Below are 23,824 nucleotides of genomic sequence, written 5' to 3' on the forward strand. Positions count from 1 at the left end.
TCATTAGTTCAAGGTCAAAAATCTAGTAAGTGGAGTTGCTACACAGAGAGAGTTGAACAAGTCAAATATTATCTCTGCTTAAAGACTCACAGAATATTTATAGGATGATATTGATTAAAACAAGATTGGTCAGTTCTTGGGTTTTGAAATTTAAAGTGACAAGTATAATTATTTCCTAGTACAAAGTTGACAACTTAAGTGGTTAAACTATTACAGATTTTATAGTTAGAGATTACCTTTACAAACTAGTTGGGCGCAGTGGCTCATACCTGTAATCCCAGCACTTTGGGAGGCCAAGGCAGGAGGATAGCTTGAGGCCAGGGGTTTGAGACCAGCCTGGACCACATGGCAAAACCCCATCTCTACCAAAAATACCAAAACAAATTAGCTGGGCATGGTGGTGTGTGCCTATAGTCCCAGCCACTGGGGAGGCTAAGGTGGGAGGATTGCTTGAGCCTGGGGGGTCAAGGCTGCAGTGAGCCGTGACCATGCCACTGCACTCTAGCCTAGGTGAAAGAGCACGACCCTGTCTCAATAAATACATAAAATAAAAATAAATGGAATCATACAATGTGTGGCCTTTTGTGACTGGCTTCTTTCACTTAGCGTAACATTTTCAAGGTTCGTCCATGCTATAATATATTAGCACTTCATTTTCATTTCTTTTTATTGTCAAATAATACTCCATGGTATGGATATACCACATTTCATGTAACCATTCATCAGTTGATGGACTTTTGAGTTGTTTCTATTTTTTTAGCTATTATCAGTAAAGCTGCTATGAACATTTATGTACAAGTTTTTGTGTGCACATATGTTTTAATTCCCAGAGGGAGTTAATTCTAGAGCTGGAAATGCTGGGTCATATGGTAATGCTATGTTTTACCTTCTGAGGAACTGCTAGTTTTGAAAACAAATTGAGTGTACCCTTTTATGTCCCCACCAGCAGTGTATGAGGGTTCAGATTTCTCCACATTCTCACTAACACTTGTTATTATGTGCCTTTTCAATCATAGCCATCCTGGTGGATGTGAAGTGGTATTTCATTATCATCTTGACTTGTATTTCCTTGTGAGCATCTTTTCATGAGCTTATTGGCTCTTTTATATCTTCTGTGGAAAAATGTCTATTCAGATTATTTTTTGACTGGGCTATCTTTTTATTTCTGAGTTGAAACAGTTCTTTACCGATTTGGATACAAATCCCTTATCATAAAAGTGATTTATGATTTGCAAATATTTTCTCCCATTCTATGGATTGTCTTTTCACTTTCTTGATGGTGTCCTTTGATGTACATAGGAGTTTTTTTTTTTTTTTAAAGAGATGGGATCTCACTATGTTGCCCAGGCTGGAGTGCAGTGGCTATTCATAGGCACAATCATAGCACACTGCAGCCTCAAACTCCTGGACTCTCCTGGTCTCAAGCAATCCTCCCACCATAGCCTTCTGAGTAGCTGGGACTACAGGCGCATGCCACTATGCCCAGCTAAAAAAAAACTTTTTAATTTTGATGTGTCTAATTTATTTTTTTTCTTTTGTTGTTTGTGCTTTTGGTGTCATACAAAACTGTTGTCTGATCTAAGGTCATGAACATTCATGGCTAGGTTTTCCTCTAAGAATTTTATGTTTATCTCTTATATTTAGGTCTTTGATCCATTTTGACTTAATTTTTGAATATGATGTGAGGAAGAGATCAACATTACTATTTTACATGTGGGCATCCAGTTGTCCCAGCACCATTTGTTGAAAAGACTATTATTCTATTCTTTCCCCCATTGAATTATCTTTGCACCCTTGTCCAAAATCAGTTGGTCATAGATGTATATGTGGGCTTATTTCTAGACTTTCAATTCTGTTCCATTAATTTATATGTCTGTTCTTATGCCAATACTATAGTATCTTGATTATAGTTTTTTCGTAGCAATTTTTGAAATAGGAAAGTTTGCTAGTTCTTTCTCAAGAAGTTTCTTCAGGACTGTTTTGGCTATTCCAGGTTCTTTGCATTTCCATATAAATTTTTTGACCATCTTGTCAGTTTCTACAAAGAATCCATCTGAAATTTTGTTGGAGTTTGCATTGAATATGTAAATCAATTTGGGTAGTATTGCCATCTTAACTTTCAGTTTTTTACCCAAAAACAGAGGCTATTTATCCCTTTATTTAGGTCTTCTTTAATTTCTTTCAACAATGCTTTATAGTTTCCAGAGTACAGATGGTCCTTAACTTGTGATGGTTTGACTAAACTTTTTGACTTAACAATGGTGTTAAAGCAATACACATTTAGTAGAAACCATACTTTGAGTACCTATACAACTATTCTGTTTTTCATTTTCAGTACAGTAGTCAATAAATTAAATGAGATAGTCAACATTTTATTATAAAATAGGCTTTGAGAGGGGGCTGGGCATGGTGGCTCGCACCTGTAATTCCAGCACTTTAGGAGGCTGAGACAGGTGGATCATCTGAGGTTGGGAGTTCGAGACCAGCCTGGGCAGCAAGGTGAAACCCTGTATCTACTAAAAATACAAAAATTAGCCGGGCGTGGTGGTGTGCGCCTGTAGTCCCAGCTACTTGGGAGGCTGAGGCAGGAGAATCACTTGAACCAGGGAGGCGGAGGTTGCAGTGAGCTGAGATTGTGCCACTGCATTCCAGCCTGGGCAACAGAGTGAGACCCTGTCTTAAAAAACAAACAAACAAAAAAACCTTTGAGTTAGATTATTTTTGCCCAGCTGTAGGCTAACATAAGTGTTCTGGACACTTTTAAGGTAGGCTAGACTAAGCTATAATGTTTGGTAGGTTATGTGTATTAAATGCATTTTAGACTTATGATATTTTCTTTTTTTTTTTTTTTTTTGAGATGGAGTCTCACTCTGTCGCGCAGGCTGTAGTGCAGTGGCACGATCTTGGCTCCCTGCAACCTCCACCTCCTGGGTTCAAGTGATTCTTGTGCCTCAGCCTCCTGAGTAGCTGAACGCAGGCACGTGCCACCACACTCAGCTAATTTTAAAAAATTGTTTTCAGTAGAGACAGGGTTTCACCATGTCGGCCAGGCTGGTCTCAAACTCTTGATCAAACTCAGGTGATCTGCCCACCTCATCCTCCCAAAGTGCTGGTATTACAGGCATGAGCCACTGTGCCTGGCCATACTCATGATATTTTCAGTTTACAATGGGTTTATTGAGATGTAACCCCATCACAAGTTGAGGTGCGTCTGTATACATTTTGCACTTCTTCTGTTAAATTTATTCCTGCCAGGTGCGGTGGCTCAGGCCTCCCAGCACTTTGGGAGGCTGAGGCAGGTGGATCACCTGAGGTCAGAAGTTTGAGACCAGCCTGACCGACATGGAGAAACCCCATCTCTACTAAAGATACAAAATTAGCCAGGCGTGGTGGCGCATACCTGTAATCCCAGCTACTCGGGAGGCTGAGGCAGGAGAATCGCTTGAACCCGAGAGGTGGAGGTGGCAGTGAGCCGAGATTGTGCCATTGCACTCCAGCCTGGGCAACAAGAGCGAAACTCCATCTCAATAAAAGAAAAAAATTTGTTCTGAAGCATGTTATTTTTTGATAGTGCTATAAAAGCAATTATTTTATTCACTTTATTTTTCATTGTTCATTGCTAATATATAGAAATACAACTGATGTTCATATATTGATCTTGTATCCTGCAACATTGCTATACTTGTTTATTAGTCCTAATAGTTGTTTTTTAGTGGATTCCTTAAGAATTTCTATTAATATATACAAGATCATGTCATCTGCAAATAAAGATCATTTTACTTTTTTCTTTCCTTAAAAGATATTTCCTCAATACCTTTTATTTCATTTTCTCACCTAAGTTCCCTGGCTAGAACTCCAGTACAATGATGAATAAAAATGGCAAGAGCAGCCATCCTTGTTTTGCTGTGGGTGTTTCACAGATGCCCTTTATCCGGGTGAGGGAGTTTTCTTCTGTTACTAGATTGTTGACTTTTTTTTAATTATCACAAATGGATATTAAATTTTGTCAAATGCTTTTCCTTCATACATTGAGATGATAATATGGTTTCATGTATTCTATTAGTATGGTATATTATATTTATTGACTCTCAAATGTTAAATCAACATTGTGTTTCTGTGATTGCATTTGGTTATATTGCTGGATTCAGTTTGCTAGTATTTTGTTGAGGATTTTGTGTCTATATTCATAAGAGGTCTTGGTCTTTAGTTTTATTTTCTTATAATTTGTTTCTCTGGGATGGAGAGGTTGTTTGTTTTTTAGTTTTTGTTTTTTTTTTTTTTTTTGAAACAGAGTCTTGGTCTGTTGCCCAGGCTGGAGTGCAGTGACATGATCTCAGCTCATTGCAACCTCTGCCTCCCAGGTTCAAGCAAGTCTCCTGCCTCAGCCTTCCAAGTAGCTAGGATTACAGGTGCCCACCACCACATCAGGCTAATTTTTGTATTTTTAGTAGGGATGGGGTTTCACCATGTTGACCAGGCTGGTCTCAAACTCCTGACCTCAAGTGATCTGCCCGCCTTGGCCTCCCAAAGTGCTGTTTCTCAAGTTTTGGTATCAGAGTACTCCTCATCTCATAAGAGTTGGGAAGGGCCCCCTCTCCCTACATCTTTTTTAGTCTTCATCCAGTTGACTGACCTTTGTGTGTTCATGTGCATGAGAGAATTTTCTTTTCACCACACACTCTAAAGTAGACACTTTTCTTTTAACAACTGATGAATTCCCTCATATAGAGTTTCTTTGTTCTATCTCAATCTTTTTTCATAGAGTTCTCTTTTGTTGGGGCACAGACATGCATTATCAGAGTTGTTGCTCTTCAAGCAGAGAAGAACAAATTATTTATGAGTTCCATTTGTGCATATTGATGCTATGTATACTGTTACAAGAATCACATCATCATTTAAGTGTCAAATTGAGGGTCAAAAGACTTGGCTGGACAGAGTGGCTCTCACCTGTAATCCCAGCATTTGGGAAAGCCAGATTGGCAGGATTGCATGAGGCCAGGAATTCAAGATCAGTCTAGGCGACATAAAGAGACCCCATCTCTACTTATAAAAAGTTATTGAGGCTGGGCGCAGTGGCTTACGCCTGTAATCCCAACACTCTGGGAAGCCGAGGCGGGCAGATCACATGAGGTCAGGAGTTTGAGACCAGCCTGGCCGACATGGTGAAACCTCGTCTCTACTAAATATACAAAAATTAGCTTGGTGTGGTGGCACGTGCCGGTAATCCCAGCTACTCAGGAGGCTGAGGCAGGACAATTGCTTGAACCCGGGAGGCAGAGGTTGCCAAGATCATACCACTGCACTCCAGCCTGGGCAACAGAGTGAGACTCCATCTCAAAATAAATAAATCATAAAAGGAAAACACTCAGTGAAGTAAAAAATAATTTCTATGGGATATAGTAACACCAATAATAATAGTAAACATGTTGTATACTTACACTAGACCAAACAGTTTACAAATACTGAAGTCAGGTTTTCTGGCAAAACAACCAGCTCTACCGTGAAAAAACAAAATCCCCAGTTCCAGACAGAAAATGAAGATTGTAGGAAGAGAAATAAGACAACTATTCTCAGTCACTACAGAAGATTATAATAAACCCCTCAACTCTCTTGGATAAATTCTTTACAAATGGAAATTAAAATAGTAACACTTAAAATGTATAGTAATTTTAAGCTTTAAAGTGTTGTGCATTTTATTCATTCAAAGCACTAAATCTAAAACAATTTAGGCCAGGTGCAGTGGCTCACGTCTGTAATCCCAGCACTTTGGGAGGCTGAGGCAGGCAGATCACCTGAGGTGTCAGGAGTTTGAGACCAGCCTGGTCAACGTGGTGAAACCCCGTCTCTATTAAAAATGCAAAAATTAGCTGGGCGTGGTGACACATCCCTGTAATCCCAGCTACTTGGGAGGCTGAGGCAGGAGAATCGCTTGAACCCCGGAGGCAAAGATTGCAGTGATCTAAGATCATGCCACTGCACTCCAGCCTGGGTGACAGAATGAGACTCCATCTCAAAAATTAAAAAATTAAAAATAAAAGGTTAATATTCAGTGAAGTAAAAAATAATTTCTATGGGATATAGTAACACCAATAATAATAGTAAACACATGTTTTATACTTACACTAGACCAAACAGTTTACAAATACTGAAGTCAGGTTTTCTGGCAAAACAACCAGCTCTACCATGAAAAAACAAAATCTCCAGTTCCAGACAGAAAATGAAGATTGTAGGAAGAGAAATAAGACAACTATTCTCGGTCACTACAGCAGATTATAATAAACCCCTCAACTCTCTCTCGGATAAATTCTTTACAAATGGAAATTAAAATAGTAACGCTTAAAATGTGTAGTAATTTTAAGCTTTAAAGTGCTTTGCATTTTATTCATTCAAAGCACTAAATCTAAAACATTTTAGGCCAGGTGCAGTGGCTCACGCCTGTAATCCCAGCACTTTCGGAGGCCAAGCCGGGTGGATCACCTGAGGTCAAGAGTTCGAGACCAGCCTGACCAACACGGAGAAACTCTGTCTCTACTAAGAATGCAAAAATTAGCCAGGCATGGTGGCAGACGCCTGTAATCCCAGCTACTTGAGACGCTGAGGCAGGAGAATCGCTTGAACCTAGGAAGCAGAGGTTGCAGTGAGCCGAGATCATACCATTGCACTCCAACCTGAGCGACAGAGTGAGACTCCATCTCAAAAGAATAAATTAAATAAATAAAGTAATTAATTTAAAAAACAGTTTAAGCATCTGCTCTTTGAAATCCAAATACAATTTAAGGTACTCTAAGCCTTAATAGCTAAGTGAAAATATAATGTTAGAGTTTTACAAAATTACCTGTATTTTAGTAATTTTTTTGTCAGACCAAACTTAATTATCTGGGAGAAATATATATAGACAGATAGATAGATAGATAGATATGATATATGTGTATAATATATATTTACATATGTGTGTAATATATGTGTAATTTGGATAAAATTTCCTATTCAATTGATTTCAGCAGAAACGTATTAAATATAGAAAGCAGTACTGTATAGCAGCAGTCCCCAACCTTTTTGGACCAGTGATCTGTTTCATAGGAGACAATTTTTCCACAGATAGGGTGCAGGTGGTTGGAGGGCATTAGATTCTCATAAGGAGCATGCAACCTAGATCCCTCGCATGCGCAGTTCGCAATAGGGTTTGCACTTCTATGACAATCTAACGCTGCCACTCATCTGACAGGAGGCAGAGCTCAGGCGGTAATGTTTGCTCACCTGCCACTCACCTCCTGCTATGTGGGCTGGTTCCTAACAGGCCACAACCGGGTACTGGTCAGAGGCCTGGGAGTTGAGGACCCCTGTTGTGTAGGGAGGAAGCATACGTGCAAGAGACAGTGTTCTATTTGATGTTTTCTGGAGATGCTGTCATGAAGACACTGTAGACTTACCTTTTTTAGGCTTAGAAAATGTTTACATTCAATCTGAACTGTCAGAGTCCAGATTGAAGACTGTTCTAAAGGCATTACCTTATTCGTCTTAACACTTTTGCTGCTAAAACAAGCTTCAGACACATTCAGTACATTTTGTTTTGATCCAATGTTTATTTGATTCAGAGGCTTTTCCTTTTGAAGGGCGTTTTGGAAACAGTCTTATCTGTAATCATGTGTACTAATCGAATAATGTTGACACTTTCCAGTGCAAAGTTGCTTAATTTTCAAGGGAAAAAAGGGAAAAACACTTCTGACATAATCAGTTTTCACTGAGATTGCATAGATTAGAGATTTTCCATCTCCTTTATGAAAAATTCAAATGACATGGCTATTCATCAAATACCATATTACGTAATTACCAGGTTTTTCACTGAAAACTATTACCCAAATAGTCTGGGTAAGCAAATTCATCATCACCTCTGGAGATACACTCTATTATAACTAATGAAATCCAGCTAAGATTTGTATTCAAATATTTCCTGACTCTGAAATGAAAGAGTTGCTTTTATAAAATTTTCAAAATTGTGAAAACAGATGTGTTTGCCATGTAAAAACATTTTGGCTTGTGGGAGGTGCACCACAGCTAACCAATTGTTCACAATAGCTAACACTGTAGAACCTTCAGCATTAAATTCACTATCTCACTTCATCATCGAAATTTCCTATGAAGTGTTACTGTGCTCCTTGCATAGGTTACCAAACTGAAGCTTTCTCAGAGTCACATAGCTAAGTAAATGTCAGTCCCGAGATTTGACTCCAGTATTCTCCGATGCCACAGGCCCAGTTCTTTACCTGCAGTACTGTCATTTGTGAATAATTTGGTTTCTGCAGCCATAAAATGTAATTTGTGAGTTGCTTTCCTTTCATAGATATGGGCAAACACCATGTCATAACATGAGAGCTATAACTTAAAAGCCTCTAAATAACAACTTGAGATAACAAAACCGTTATCTTAAGTTCTAATATATGTGATCATACTATACAGGCAGTCCCTGGAATGCATAGTAGTCCGGGACAGTAAAAAATGATCATGCAAACTGAAACCATGCAAAACAAACTTAATAATTAATGGGGAAATTTACAATTGTGTTGTGATCTTTAAATATTTTTGTGAAACATTAAAAAGTCTCTTACTGTTGTTTATAAATACATATAGAAATGAAAATATAGTAAAAGTACTTAGTACTTCATAATTTAAAACATTAGGAACATTGAGAGTTAAACTTTTATTTCTTTGTAAACAGCTTATCAAGTGTATTTTGATCTTGCCTTCTTCTATAAAACTTAGGGTTCGGTGCGGTGGCTCATGCCTGAAATCCCAGCACTTTGGGAGGCCAAGGTGGGCAGATCACGAGGTCAGGAGTTCGAGACCAGCCTGGCCAACATGGTGAAACCCTGTTTCTACTAAAAATACAAAAATTAGCTGGGCGTGGGGGTGAATGCCTGTAGTCCCAGCTGCTTGGGAAGCTGAGGCAGGAGAATTGCTTGAACCCAGGAGGCGGAGGTTGCAGCAAGCAGAGATCATACCACTGCACTTCAGCCTGGCGACAGAGCTAGACTCCATCTCAAAAAAAAAAAAAAAAAACTTAGGACACTGAGCAAGAATCTTTTCTTTGCTTTGGCAAATTGTCCTCCTCATTTTTAAGTTTGGATCATCTTCCAACATTTTATCCTCTGCACTTTCAACATCTGGAAATATCTTTGCGAGTACCTTTAATGTGCCAGCATCACTTCCTCTTCGACATTTTCATCCTTTTTGCAACTACCGTACTGTACTTTTCTTTTTCTTTTTCTCTTTTTTTTTTTTCAGACGGAGTCTCACTCTGTCGCCCAGGCTGGAGTGCAGTGGTGTGATCTCAGCTCACTGCAACCTCTGCCCCCCGGGTTCAGACAATTCTGCCTCAGCCTCCCCAGTAGCTGGGATTACAGGTGCATGCCACTATGCCCGGCTAATTTTTTAAAATATTTTTAATAGAGACGGGGTTTCACCATCTTGGCCAGGCTGGTCTTAAACTCCTGACCTCATGATCCACCCACCTCGGCCTCCCAAAGTGCTGGGCTTACAGGCACAAGCCACCGCACCCGGCCATACTGTACTTTTTCATTTAATAAATTGAAAAAATTGCCTCCACTAAGTTTCTTTGGGTGCACATCTAAAGTCCCTCAAACAGCATTAGTGTCAATATTTCCATATTCAATTATTTCTTCTATAACTCCATTTAGGTAGTTTCAGGGATTTTTTTAGAGGCAGGGTTTCACTATGTTGCCTCAGCTCCTGGGCCCAAGCAATCCTCCTGCCTCAGCCCCTGGAGTAGCTAGGACTACAGGCACACCCCACTGCACCTGACTCGATTTATGTTTTTTTTTTCAAATTTTACTTCCAGCATTGTCACTCTTTGTTTCTTTGCTGTGCTTTCTTTCTTGTTGTAATCCATTTTTGTAAAACATCACATGGATTTATCACTAGGAGACAAGACAAGGCAACTATATCCCTAGCCGTCTGTGAGTGAACTGAATAACAGATACATAGTAACCAATCACTGGTTGACTTTGAATGAAGTGGTGTCATTTGCCATAGGTCATGATGTTATGTAGTGATTTTATAGACTGAACAGCTGGCAGCGAAGATTGTGCATTATGCATGGCTCACAATCAATCTATTTGGTCATTGAAATTTGGACCATGGTTTGGGGAGTAGCTGATGTTTTAACTAAAGCATAGTAACTGAAACTTATGCATATCAGAACCTTACCAAGAGAGGACTACCATGATAGTTAATGAGGGGCATCAGATTCCACAAAGGATCATAAAAATACTACTCTACTGTATTATACATTTACATATATATATGTATATCCTAAAGTAATAAGCTAGTTTTAAAATATTAACCATACTTAATGATTGATATTTATTATATTCTAATTATAATAATTTTACTTGCCATTTAGGGATTTAATGTATGATCCAGGAAGTTTGAAAGTTTGAATTGGGCCGGGTGCGGTGGCTCACGCCTGTAATCCCAGCACTTTGGGAGGCTGAGGAGGGCAGATCACGAGGTCAGGAGATCGAGACCATCCTGGCTAACATGGTGAAACCCTGTCTCTACTAAAAATGCAAAAAAATTAGCCGGGCGTGATGGTGGGCACCTGTAGTCCCAGCTACTTGGGAGGCTGAAGCCGGAGAATGGCGTGAACCTGGGAGGCGGAGCTTGCAGTGAGCCGAGATCGCACCACTGCAGTCCAGCCTGGACGACCGAGCGAGACTCTGTCTCAAAAAAAAAAAAAAAAAAAAAAAGTTTGAATTGATATCTTCCTTTAGATATAAAGACATTCAGCATCAATTCATTGCTCTTAAGGCAGATCTCATGATGGTTTATTTTTTAAAAAGAAGAAGAAAAGAAAACACAAGTGCAGAAGGATATGAACACCATGATACTTCTTATAGAACAATAATGTAAACAATATTATTTTGTTATTGAGAAACAGTTACATTATAAATGCAAAAACTCATAATTCATAATATTTACCCATATGGAAGGAGAGAAATGCTTTAAAATTTTTTCACATTGCAATTTCTTATATACCTATGTTTAATGAGACAGTGTTTTGTATGGACACCTGAGTGTTTTTCATCACGTGGTAATACTTCCTGTCTACATAAACATATCACATTATTCAAATTAATTGCTAATATTTACAGTTCCTATTTTGGACTAAAGGAATTGAATTGACTTATAAGTTGTTCTTTTAGCTCTAAAATTCCATATGTATTCTTTGACTTTTATATTAAAAACCATCAAAGCTGGGCATGGTGGCTCACGCCTGTAATTCCAGTACTTTGGGAGGCAGAGGCAGGGGGCTGGCATGCGCCTAGGAATTCAAGACCAGCCTGGACAACATAGCAAGACTCTGTCTCTACACACACACACAATTAGCCAGGTGTGGTGGTGCGCACCTGTGGTCCTAGCTGCTCAGGACACTGAGGTGGAAGGATCACTTGAGCCTGAGAGGCAGAGGCTTCAGTAAGCCACAATTGTGCCACTGCACTCCAGTGTGGGTGACAGAGCGAGACCCTGTCTTAAAAAAAGATAAAAACTGTCAAATGTAGTGCATGTTTGTTTTGGGGACTAAATGCTTATTTTTAAGAGGATGGTTAAAGTACTCAGCAATATTTAGTAAGTTAAAGCCTTAGGTTTTAAACCTGATTTGGGGTTGAGCTCTGGGAAGGAAAGGATGATTGATTCATAGGCACCCTGATACAGTCACTTAATGATCTGAAAAACAGATGTACTATAAGGCACTCATAAAAATAACACCAGTCCTATGCTTATCTCTTAAAGTCATGTTGTTTTCTGCAAGGTGTTAAAAATGAAAATCAGATTGTTCTAATAACATTGAAGTTTCATGAGTATGTGTGTATGATACAAGTGAAATTGATGGGTAACTACTTGCAGTATAATTCTTTTAGAATTATGTACTTTTAGATTGACTTACCAGAACTGCTGAAATAAAAAACACTCCATTTTAATTTGAAATAGTGGGAACATTGGCTCTGCTGCAGTGATTTTTAAGTGTATACATGCCCGACTGTGAATGGATTAAGTTCATCATTGGTGCTGCATTGAGGTCATTCAGAGACTTTCTTTTGCCATTGCAGGTAGAGCGGGAAAAGGCCATTCTTTTGGCCAACCTACAGGAGTCACAGACACAGCTGGAACACACCAAGGGAGCACTGACGGAGCAGCATGAGCGCGTGCACCGGCTCACAGAGCACGTCAATGCCATGAGGGGCCTGCAAAGCAGCAAGGAGCTCAAGGCCGAGCTGGACGGGGAGAAGGGCCGGGACTCAGGGGAGGAGGCCCATGACTACGAAGTGGACATCAATGGCTTAGAGATCCTTGAATGCAAATATAGGGTGGCAGTAACTGAGGTGATTGATCTGAAAGCTGAAATTAAGGCCTTAAAGGAGAAATATAATAAATCTGTAGAAAACTACACTGATGAGAAGGCCAAATATGAGAGTAAAATCCAGATGTATGATGAGCAGGTGACAAGCCTTGAGAAGACCACCAAGGAGAGTGGTGAGAAGATGGCCCACATGGAGAAGGAGTTGCAAAAGATGACCAGCATAGCCAATGAAAATCACAATACTCTTAATACGGCCCAGGATGAGTTAGTGACATTCAGTGAGGAGTTAGCTCAGCTTTACCACCATGTGTGTCTATGTAATAATGAAACTCCCAACAGGGTCATGCTGGATTACTATAGGCAGAGCAGAGTCACCCGCAGTGGCAGCCTGAAAGGGCCTGATGATCCCAGAGGACTTTTGTCCCCACGATTAGCCAGGCGGGGTGTGTCATCCCCGGTAGAAACAAGGACCTCATCTGAACCAGTTGCAAAAGAAAGCACAGAGGCCAGCAAAGAACCAAGTCCAACTAAGACCCCCACAATCTCTCCTGTTATTACTGCCCCACCGTCATCTCCAGTATTGGATACAAGTGACATCCGCAAAGAGCCAATGAATATCTACAACCTTAATGCCATAATCCGGGACCAAATCAAGCATCTGCAGAAAGCTGTGGACCGGTCCTTGCAACTGTCTCGTCAAAGAGCAGCGGCTCGGGAGCTAGCCCCCATGATTGATAAAGACAAGGAAGCCTTAATGGAAGAGATCCTCAAGCTAAAGTCCCTGCTGAGCACCAAACGGGAGCAGATTGCCACATTGAGGGCGGTATTGAAAGCCAATAAGCAGGTAATCTCATTCTACTGGTGAAAGCATGCTAGTTAAAGCTTTCTTAACTAATTTATTCCCTAATTTATTGAGTATCCAGTATCATCAAGATGAGAGTTCAGATTCTTGGTCAGTGGAGAAATAAAACCATGTCCCAGTGTCAGATCAGAATGTCATAATAATTATTATTTTTAAATGAGTGAATGGATGAAATATCTGTGCCCAGCTAGGTGGAGGCAGAGGTGAGGAAGTTAAAAACACAGGAGAAGATCCAGATGCCTTTCCGCAGATGTAGAAAGGCAGCTCAGGCGGTGCTGGGCTGAAGCCTGGCAGTGAGTAGCTGTGGAAACAGGAGATGGAGGGTGGCAGAATAGGCTGGCAAGACAGGTTACACCAACCAGGGAGATACAGCAAGAAAGACAGACACCCAGCAGACAGCCGGAGCAAACAGAGGGAAATCTGGGTGCAGATCATGAAGAAGGTCTGATGGCCAATAACTGGACCCCGGCTTTGGAGCTGGAGGTTCAGATTCAAGACTCAATTTCTAGGGGTATAGCAAGAATTTTTTGTTTTTGTTTTTGTTTTTTGTTTGTTTGTTTTGAGACAGAGTCTCACTCTGTTGCCCAGGCTGCAGTGCAGTGGCGCCATCTCAGCTCACTGTAACCTCCGCCTCCTGGGTTCAAGCGATTCTCATGCCTCAGCCTCCCAAGCAGCTGGGATTACAGGCGTGTGCCACCATGCCTGGCTAATTTTTTGTATTTTCAAATAGACAGGATTTCGCCATATTGTCTAGGCTGGTCTTGAACTGCTGACCTCAAGTGATCCGCCTGCCTCGACCTCCCAAAGTGCTGGGATTACAGACATGAGCCACCACACCCAGCCAAGTATAGCAAGATTAAAAGGAGTGTTTTGTCCTTCATCCCAAACCTAGAGAAACAAGAGTGCTAAATAAATGAACAAGTCAGGGATGAAAGGCAAGACAACTGTGAGGAACTGAGTTACAGAAACAAAGCCAGACAGATTGTTATCAACAAATTAAATAGTTTGGGGCCACTTTAGCAAGCAAATGAGAGAGAGTGTGCATGTGAGAGAGTATGAGAATGAGCTCTACCTGTGCTAGTGACCACGTATCTGAAATTTAGGTTCATATGGGATGTTAACTCACATGGGTCAGAGCTTAAGTAATAGGGAGCTTTTCCTAGCTATTGATCCTGTCCTTCTGGACAAGTAGTAATGTTACAACATGAACCTGTCTAATTCCCAGCCCTCTTTAATGACTGAAATTGTTTTCCACCCTTGAGTTTTACCTGGGTGGGAGTGCTGCGAAATATAAGCAGGAAAATTCTTTTCACCTTTATTTAGTTTATCTGAAAAGATAGCCTCAAAAGACACATATTTGAGAAAGGTGCTGAATAAGTGTTGGTGTTGATAAAGAGAAGCAACAAAGCACCAAATGCCCTCTTGCAAACGCAAGCAGTGCCAGTGAATAGTAGGTCAGGGGAGCTCTTGGTCTTTAGAGATTGAAGGTTAATTTCAGATTCAGAATGCCTTCTCCGTTTGCCATTATCTGGGGAAAACCACGCCCTTATTATGTCATCTACAGTGCAGCTTTCGAGTCCTCATCTCTAGTTCCCATAAATCTATTTATATAATTGACATCTATACCATAAGCTATAATAGTGTTTGCACTATTAACATGTTTTATATAAACCTAAGGGCAAAATACGACTTTATTTTGTGTTGTCACTTTAGAAAAATAGAAAAGATTAGAGTGAATGAAGAGTTTGTGAGAGATCTGACTCCAATTTTAGGTCAGAATAAAGGAATTTATTATTATAACTCTGCTATAATTTAAAGACTCAATGATTCAGAGTGGTCATAAATAACCAATACCATATTAGATAAGGCTTACATAAACTTTATCAAGGACATGCTATCCTAGGGCATTCTTGGTCAAGCCATCCAAATAACTTCTCTGACTTCTTCCTAAAGGTTGAATATTAACAATTTAGGGCCGCGTGCAGTGGCTCACGCCTGTAATCCCAGCACTTGGGGAGGCCAAGGCGGGCGGATCACTTGAGGTCAGGAATTTGAGACCAGCCTGACCAACATGGAGAAACCCCGTCTCTACTAAAAATACAAAATTAGCCAGGCGTGGTGGTGCGTGCCTGTAATCCCAGCTACTCGGGAGGCTGAGGCAGGAGAATTGCTTGAACCCGGGAGGCGGAAGTTGCAGTGAGCTGAGATTGAGCGATTGCACTCCAGCCTGGGCAACAAGAGTGAAAATCTGTCTTAAAAAAAAAAAAAAATCAAGATGCTTAACTGAAACAGAGATGTATAGATAAGGACACTTGGCCCACCAACAGAGACTAATTTGTGAACCAGCATTCATTGATTACATATTTTCTGGGAGACAGTAATAAAATAACATATTTTCAGGGATGCAAAAATAAATGACATACTCTAGTAGGAATTCCACAATTGCCTATAGCTATTTATAAGATAGGACTCATCAAGCGCTTTAGAGTGATGTAAACAGTAGCACGGGAATTCAGAACAGAACAAAGCATTCCTAGCTGAAGTTTTATTTTCACAATTTTTTGTGGTACAGGTTGAGTATCCCTTTTCCAAAATGTTCGGGATGAAAAATGTTTCAGATTTTGGATTTTGGACATTTGCATATATATATAATGAGATAACTTGGGGATGGGATCCAAGTCCAAACATGAAATTTCATGAGACAGGAAACAAGAAATTTCATGTATTCATATATACATAGCCTGATGGTAATTTTATACAATATTTTTAATAATTTTGTGGCTGAAACAAAATTTTGACTGTGACTGATTACATGAGGTCAAGTGTAGAATTTTATGGCATCATGTCAGCACTCAAAAGGTTTGAGATTTTGAAGCCTTTTGGGTTTTGGATTAAGGATGCTCAACCTGTACCATTTGCATTACATTAGAGTTACAGTCTATATGGACTCAGTAAATTAAATGAAAACCCGTTTCTAGTGATGCATTTGGTCTACATGTTCATTATGTTGGGCCTGTTGCTGTGATGCTTATGTGCCATAAATAACTTTAAGTATTAACAGATGACATTCACTATATTTAGACATTGTGGAATGTTCATTTTTAAGGCTAAGGTGAGAATTCTAGGGTAAAAAGGAAATCTCCCTGTTTTAAAATAGGCATTCTACTATACAGCCATAAGAAAGAGTGAGATCATGTCATTTGCAGGGACATAGTTGGAGCTGGAGACCATTATCCTTAGCAAACTAACACAGGGACAGAAAACCAGATACCGCATATTCTCACTTATAAGTGGGAGCTACATGATGAGAGCAAATAGCCACATAGAGGGGAACAACACGCACTGGTTCCTATTGGAGGCTGAAGGATGAAAGGAAGGAGAGGATCAGGAAAAATAAAGAATGGATACTAGGCTTAATACCTGGGTGAAGAAATAATAGGTACAACAAACCCCCATGACACACATTTACCTATGTAACAAACCTGCACATCCTGCACCTGTACCCCGAACTTAAAATAGAAGTTAAAAATAAATAAATAAAATAGGCATTCTGTAGTCTCTATGAATCTTCTCATTTACTTAAGGATTTTTTCATAGGCACAGTGCCTTCTGATGAAGTCAGTAAATGCTTATGAAGCACCATCCATCTAGCACTGTGCTACATGCTGAAGATTCAGAGACTAACACATGGTCCCTGCCTTCCAGAAGACTCAGCCTCCTGGGGATGTCAGGATAGAAACACAATTACAGTTCAGCATTACACGTGCTGTAATCCAAGTTATGAGAACAATGCAGAGGAAGCAACTAAGGTTTCCTAGAGGAGCGGAAAAGACTTCACAGAAGCAATTATACTTTAGTTTGTTCTTAAAGGGTAAGGAGTTGTTTTCCAGAGGAGGAGGAAGTAATTCCAGACAGAACAGTAGGTAGAGAGGCTTAGGAATGACAAAATAGAATGATATATTCAGGGAATGCACACAAAGGTCTACGTGGCTGGAAATAAGACTTTTTTATTTAGAAAGTCAACTTTGGAGTGTGTGGAGAATGTGGTGAATGCAGACATCAGCAAATCCAATGAGTTATGGATACTTAAAATTACTTAATTCTGGGAAAACTTTGCACAGTCTATGGACAAACAAATCTACAAACAAAACTGAGGCTTTAGGGTATTTGTCACAAACAATAAATGAGTTTGTATTTCTATTTCAGGTCTAGCTCTTCTGTTATCCCCCTCTTTATTCCCCTTAGATACTGACCATGGGACTCTGTGCTTACAAATTTGTTACATCTACATTTTCACAACTTAAACATACTTTTCTGTTTTAAATGAATATGTGTCTAAGCTTTTTAAACACTAAACAACTGCCGTTTTTCCCTCGGTCAATTTCTGCATTGTGGATAATTTTCTGAATGTGTAATATTTCTGAAGATTCCTCCAAGTATTAACACTACAGAACATACAGAAGTATTTTATGAGTAAAGTCTCATTTTAATCTGAATTTAAATCCAATCAAAACTCATAAGAACTACTTCGAAACCAAAACAATAACAAAGTACCCCATCCCAACATTGATTTAATTAAGAAAGAATTTATTTCTATAGATGTTGTCACTTTGCATATGAAGGTTTCAAGCTGCCCATTTCAAGCCCCAAAAGAAATGTTAAAAACCAGGGTAGTCTTCCTGGGAAATCCCATTAGTAATGGATTTCTCTACTCGTAATGGGGTTTTTCATTAGTATGGGGTATTTGTATACATTTTGAAAAGTTATAGTTTCCAGTTCATAAAAATAATGTGTTCCCAGTTTGGCTTCAACATGCAAACTATGTGCTATGCATCAAACGGGCAATCCCTAAGTATACACTGATTTTATGCATTGATTCAGTCAGTGTGTTTTTTTACTTATGTGTGTGCCAGGGTAGCTCTTGATTTGAAACACTATGCCCAAATCCTAGATTCAAACAAATGTTTTAACTCATTCAACATTTCGTAACCCCTACTTTTGTGGAGATTTTTAAGGAATTATATTTGACTCTTTCATTGTTTGGACAAATTGTATGCAAATTAGAAAGTAATTAGTTCTCTATCACTTCTTTTCCTTAAACATATAACATGGATTTATAGTTTATCATATACTCATAAATTACAATGGTGTATGTCTTTTATTCTATGTTTTGGCCCCACAGAGCACAGGTGACAAAATTTGAGTTCTAACATATTCCAATTTGATTATTCCAATAGAAGCTCTGCTTCTTTACGAAATAATTAGTAAAATTTTTCTTGTATAAAGTTTCATTTTGGCTCCCTCCTTGTCCTGAAATCCCATACTTTCAACAATCTGCATTAAATATTTATTAAACTACTGGCATTCTCTTAGCTCCTGATACTGACTCTGGCTCACAAAGGGCTTATAGGGCAATTTAACTACATTATGAATTCACAACACATTTTGACATTAAAGAAAAACTTTCCTCTGTCCAAAGCGCATACCTATGTTTATATAAAATGTAACCAAATCAATTTCACTTTCCTTTTATAAAAGAACATAATAGGCCCAGCATGAAGCAATCTGTATGATGGATTTTCCTGATATGAAAATTGTAAGCAGTGTGATTTTCTGCTTTAGACAGCTGAGGTGGCACTAGCTAATCTCAAGAACAAATATGAAAATGAAAAAGCAATGGTGACTGAAACCATGACGAAGCTTAGAAATGAACTGAAGGCTTTGAAAGAAGATGCTGCAACCTTCTCCTCCCTGAGAGCAATGTTTGCAACAAGGTAACAGTATTTTCTTCCTACGACTGGGTGTGGTAGGTGGGGAAAAGGCTTTAAAATTCACAGCCCTGCCTTTGTGCATGTTGAGTGTATTCAGTGTGTAGTCTAGGATGGCTAAGTGTGAAGAAAATCTGTGGAAGTCCCCTCTGATGTATCTAAAATTTTGCAAGCCTTCTGTGCTGTTTTCCAGAGCCCCCTACTGAACACTCTGGATCCAGAAATTCTATTACATAAAAATATTTTTTAAGTGAGTTAATATTAATAGATTGTTTCTAGAATTTATGCATCCCAAAGAGACTCGCCTTCCAAATAAAAAGCTTTCAATAAGGCAAAAAACCCCACTTCCTAGAATAGCTAAATATTATCACCTCTGAAATAGAGTTCTGTGAAGGAAGTACATCAAAGTATATAAAAGCACCTTACCTTTAGTACTGTGTGAGAAGATACTGTCATAATGAAGGTTAATAATCATCATACCAGCTAATTACTTAGAATTTTTTTTTTTTTTTTTTTTTTTTTTTTTTGAGACAGAGTCTCACACTGTTGCCCAGGCTGGAGGGCAGTGGCGCGATCTCAGCTCACTGCAAGCTCCACCTCCCGGGTTCTAGAGAGTCTCCTGCCTCACCCTCCCGAGTAGCTGGGACTACAGGCACCCACCCGCCACCACGCCCGGCTAATTTTTTGTATTTTTACTAGAGACAGGGTCTCGATCTCCTGACCTCGTGATCCTCAGCCTCCCAAAGTGCTGGGATCAAAGGCATGAGCCACCGCACCCAGCTTTTTTTTTCTTTTTGAGACAGAGTCTTGCACTGTTGCCCAGGCTGGAGTGCAGTGGCGAGAGCTCGGCTCACTGCAAGCTCTGCCTCCCGGGTTCACACCGTTCTCCTGCCTCAGCCTCCCGAGTAGCTGGAAGTACAGGCACCCGCCACCACACCTGGCTAATTCTTTGTACTTTTAGTAGAGACGGGGTTTCACCGTGTTAGCCAGGATGGTCTGGATCTCCTGACCTCATGATCCACCCGCCTTGGCCTCCCAAAGTGCTCGGATCATGGGCGTGAGCCACTGCACCCGGCCATATTTTGTTTTTAAACGTGAAGTGATTGTTAAGAATGTATTTGATTTGAAGTTTTCAGAATCTTGAGATTTTCAGTATACTGTTGAAATACATATTTTGCTGTCACAATGCAGTGTAAAAAAAAATTACTTTTTTTTTTGAGATAGGGTCTCTGTCACCCAGGCTGAAGTGCAGTGGCGCCATCTCGGTTCACTGCAGCCTGGACATCCTGGGCTCAAGCAATCCTCCCACCTCACCTCAGCCTCCCCAGTAGCTGGGACTGCAGGCTTGCACCACCACTCCCGCTAATTTTTGTGGATTTTGTGGAGGCAGGGTCTCGCCATGTTGCCCAGGCTGGTCTCAAATTCCTGGGCTCAAGAGATCCGCCCACCTTGGCCTCCAAAAGTCCTGAGTTAGGGTATGAGCCACCATGCCCGACCAAATCCCACCAATTATATATCTTGTATGATGCAAACTTGGTGCAAAATTCACAAATAATTACTATGTCTTTACTGGCAGAATTTTTAAATAATTTACATGTAGCTGATACATGTAAAAGTGTTAACAACAAACAAAAAAAGATCTCTTGTGCTTTATAGGAGTCCCCCAGAAACTGCCCAGCTTTTTTTGTATGTTAGGAGAGTACAGGCTTAAGCTCAGACCTTGTGATTGAATCTCTTGGAGATGGCAGTGAGAAGGCTGAGTGCCTGAAAGCCTACAGGGGTGCAGAGGAACTGTAGGGAACTGGCTTCTGGGTCTCAGGGCATGACAGTGTTTGGGGAATAGAATGTGTTTACCTGGCTGCTATGGTAGACAGGATAGAGAATAGGAATAGGGCACAATGTCCCCCTCTTTGATGAAAGAATCAGGATTACATTTGGAATCAAGAAAACATAAATTTCCTCTTTGAGAAGGAAACTTTTAAAAATGTCAAAGGACATTTCAAGTCTGAATCTGATTTATATAAGAATTATTATCCCCTAGCCAGGCACGGTGGCTCACACCTATAATCCCAGCACTTTGGGAGGCCAAGGCGGGTGGATCACCTGAGGTCAGGAGTTCGAGACCAGTGTGGCCAACATGGTAAAACCCCGTCTCTACTAAAAATACAAAAATTAGCCGGGCATGGTGGCACACACCTGTAGTCCCAGCTACTCAGGAGGCTAAGGGAGGAGAATTGCTTGAACCTGGGAGGCGGAAGTTGCAGTGAGCTGAGATCATGCCACTGCACTCCAGCCTGGGTGATAGAGCAAGACTCCGTCTCAAAAATAATAATAATAATAGTTTTTTATAAAAAGGAATTGTTATCCCCAAACTGTCCATTTTCATATACTTTTTTTGGCGTGAACAATATTTATTATTCATATTTTAGTGGGTAAATAAATTCAGAAAAAAAAAAAAACTCAGAAAGAGCTTTTTCCCCACGCCACCTCTATCTTCCAAATGTATATGTGCTCAGGTTTTGCCTTTGGTAAGGAAAAAAGATCACTAAGCTTATCTTCCTTCTTTGGCACAAGTATGAAACCTGAATAAAGATGTTTCGGACAGCCTGCTATATCTGTATCAAACCTTGCGCAATTCTTGGTTTTTGCAGGGTTTTCTGTTTTTTGTTTTTTTGACAACTCATTGCTCTGTCATCTGGTTGAGAAATCATTGAAAATACTCAGTTTTCTAATTCAGGCAAATCAGTCAAATTGACAAGAGCAACAGCTGCAATCTGTACTAAAACTAAAACCTGTAAATACAGATAAGGAAATGTTTTCTTCATAAACATTATTATTTTGGATATTATAGGCATAGCCGATAATAAACTTGTTACATTCCTCCAAAGAATAAAATGTTATACAGTAAAAAGAGCTACTGTAAGACACTTCAGGTACTGTGGACATTGTGGGAGACTTGACCGTTATTCTGCTGTTACACGGCAGCCCCACAATAACTCTGTCCCTGGGGTTTAAGACGTTGCCTATTAAGACTGTCTCCATATGGGCTGGGTGCAGTGGCTGATACCTGTAATCCCAGCACTTTGGGAGGCCAGGGTGGGAGGATCACTTAAGGTCAGGAGTTCGAGACCAGCCTGGCCAACATGGTGAAACCCCGTCTCTTCTAAAAAAATACAAAAATTAGCTGGGCATGGTGGCACACTCCTGTAATTCCAACTACTTGGGAGGCTGAGGCATGAGAATTGCTTGAACCTGGGAGGCAGAGGTTGCAGTGAGCCAAGATCACGCCACTGCACTACAGCCTGGGCAATACAGCAAGACTCAGTCTTAAAAAACAAACAAACAAAACAACCAGAAAATAATAATAAATTTTTTTAAATGTCCTGTCTATCCTTCATTGTATGGATGAACATACATTCCAATTTTCTGCTATTATAAGTTATCTACATTCTATTGCTAGATCTTTAAACCAGTCTTCTGCATTTCTAAATTTCAGTCAAATTTATTACTTTTCAACTTAAGTCCAAATTCAGTTTCACCAAGATTTTCCCCTGACCCCTTCTCTGTTTTGGTTGCAGATGTGATGAATATGTCACCCAGTTGGATGAGATGCAGAGACAGTTAGCAGCCGCAGAGGATGAGAAGAAGACTCTAAACACTTTGTTACGAATGGCTATCCAGCAAAAACTCGCCCTGACCCAGAGGCTGGAGGACTTAGAGTTTGACCATGAGCAGTCCCGACGCAGCAAAGGCAAACTTGGAAAGAGCAAGATCGGCAGCCCTAAAGTAAGTGGGGAGGCATCAGTCACCGTGCCCACCATAGACACTTACCTCCTGCATAGTCAGGGCCCACAGACACCCAACATTCGGGTCAGCAGTGGCACTCAGAGGAAAAGGTATGCATGCAGCGATCTTCATAGTACGGTGCAGTGGCCAGATTTTAGTTAACTGCAAAAATGAATGTGCTCTTGCTGTGGAGGATGGAGGAGGGGAAGGAAAAGAAAAAATGGGAGCTGGCATATAAATGATCCTTGCTAATGTGGGTCTTTCCAGATCAAAACCTTTTTGATAATTGTGTTTACGTAGTCCTTTCTAACCCCCTGCCCAATCCCTCCTCTTGGTTAATCGTAATATAATTTTCAAGTGTCTGTTAATATTTTTGCTACTCTTTGTATGTGTAAATGTGCCTCTCCCTTCCCTCCAACCTAAGAATTAGTAGATAAAGGTGGATATTAAGAATGAAGCGTGTTCTACCTGGGTTATAATTTTAAAAGTCGTTGTACCTTTGGAAATGGTGCTGTTTATCAGCTTCTCTTTAATGGGACAAGGATATGAATATGTTCTCTTAGGGTAACTTTTGTCCATATGACCAAAATTGATGACGGACTGAAAGGGCATGTCTATATCTAGATAAAATGGGGTGGAATACGCACAGTCCTTTTCTTGACAGTGGTTTTTGTGCTTTTTCATTTGGCATGGGAATATTGCCCAGAGAAACCACTTGTAAGGTTTTTAGGGGCTTGATTGTGTGACCTTTTTCCAGAGTCCTGGCTGTTGAGTTACTTACCATGTATTTTCGGTTAATGGTAACATTTTTATTTTAGGAGCTTTCATTAAAGACTCAAATAATATATTTTCTATTTGTGGTTCAAGCTGACTAACTGTAATAAATCTCTTTTCCAGTATCCAGAACAGTTTCCAAATAGGGTTGTATCCTGATGTGGAAACTTAAAAAAAAAAAAATAGCAAAAATATTGATTTACATATTTAAACAATGAAATGCCAATATAAATAATGTTGTCACTGGTGAGGCGT

The 23,824-nt window shown here is 39.9% G+C and overlaps 1 protein-coding gene across 5 annotated transcripts in view; it reads left to right on the forward strand.

Moving 5' to 3' along the window:
* The window catches only part of BICD1 (BICD cargo adaptor 1), a 275,638-nt gene that overhangs the window by 205,916 nt on the left and 45,898 nt on the right, over positions 1–23,824 (forward strand). For 3 of the 5 annotated variants that reach the window (XR_007717722.1, XM_050748563.1, XM_050748561.1), the window contains exons 5-7: positions 12,129–13,223; positions 18,864–19,015; positions 22,588–22,795. Coding sequence is in view for 4 of the 5 variants with exons in the window: in XM_050748563.1 (XP_050604520.1) it covers positions 12,129–13,223; positions 18,864–19,015; positions 22,588–22,795 (1,455 nt within the window). In the remaining variant the exon portion in view is untranslated. The other 2 variants (XM_050748564.1, XM_050748565.1) reach the window with 2 other exon arrangements.

This window comes from Macaca thibetana, chromosome 11 (genome assembly GCF_024542745.1).
Source record: "Macaca thibetana thibetana isolate TM-01 chromosome 11, ASM2454274v1, whole genome shotgun sequence".
Classification (NCBI taxonomy): domain Eukaryota; kingdom Metazoa; phylum Chordata; class Mammalia; order Primates; family Cercopithecidae; genus Macaca; species Macaca thibetana.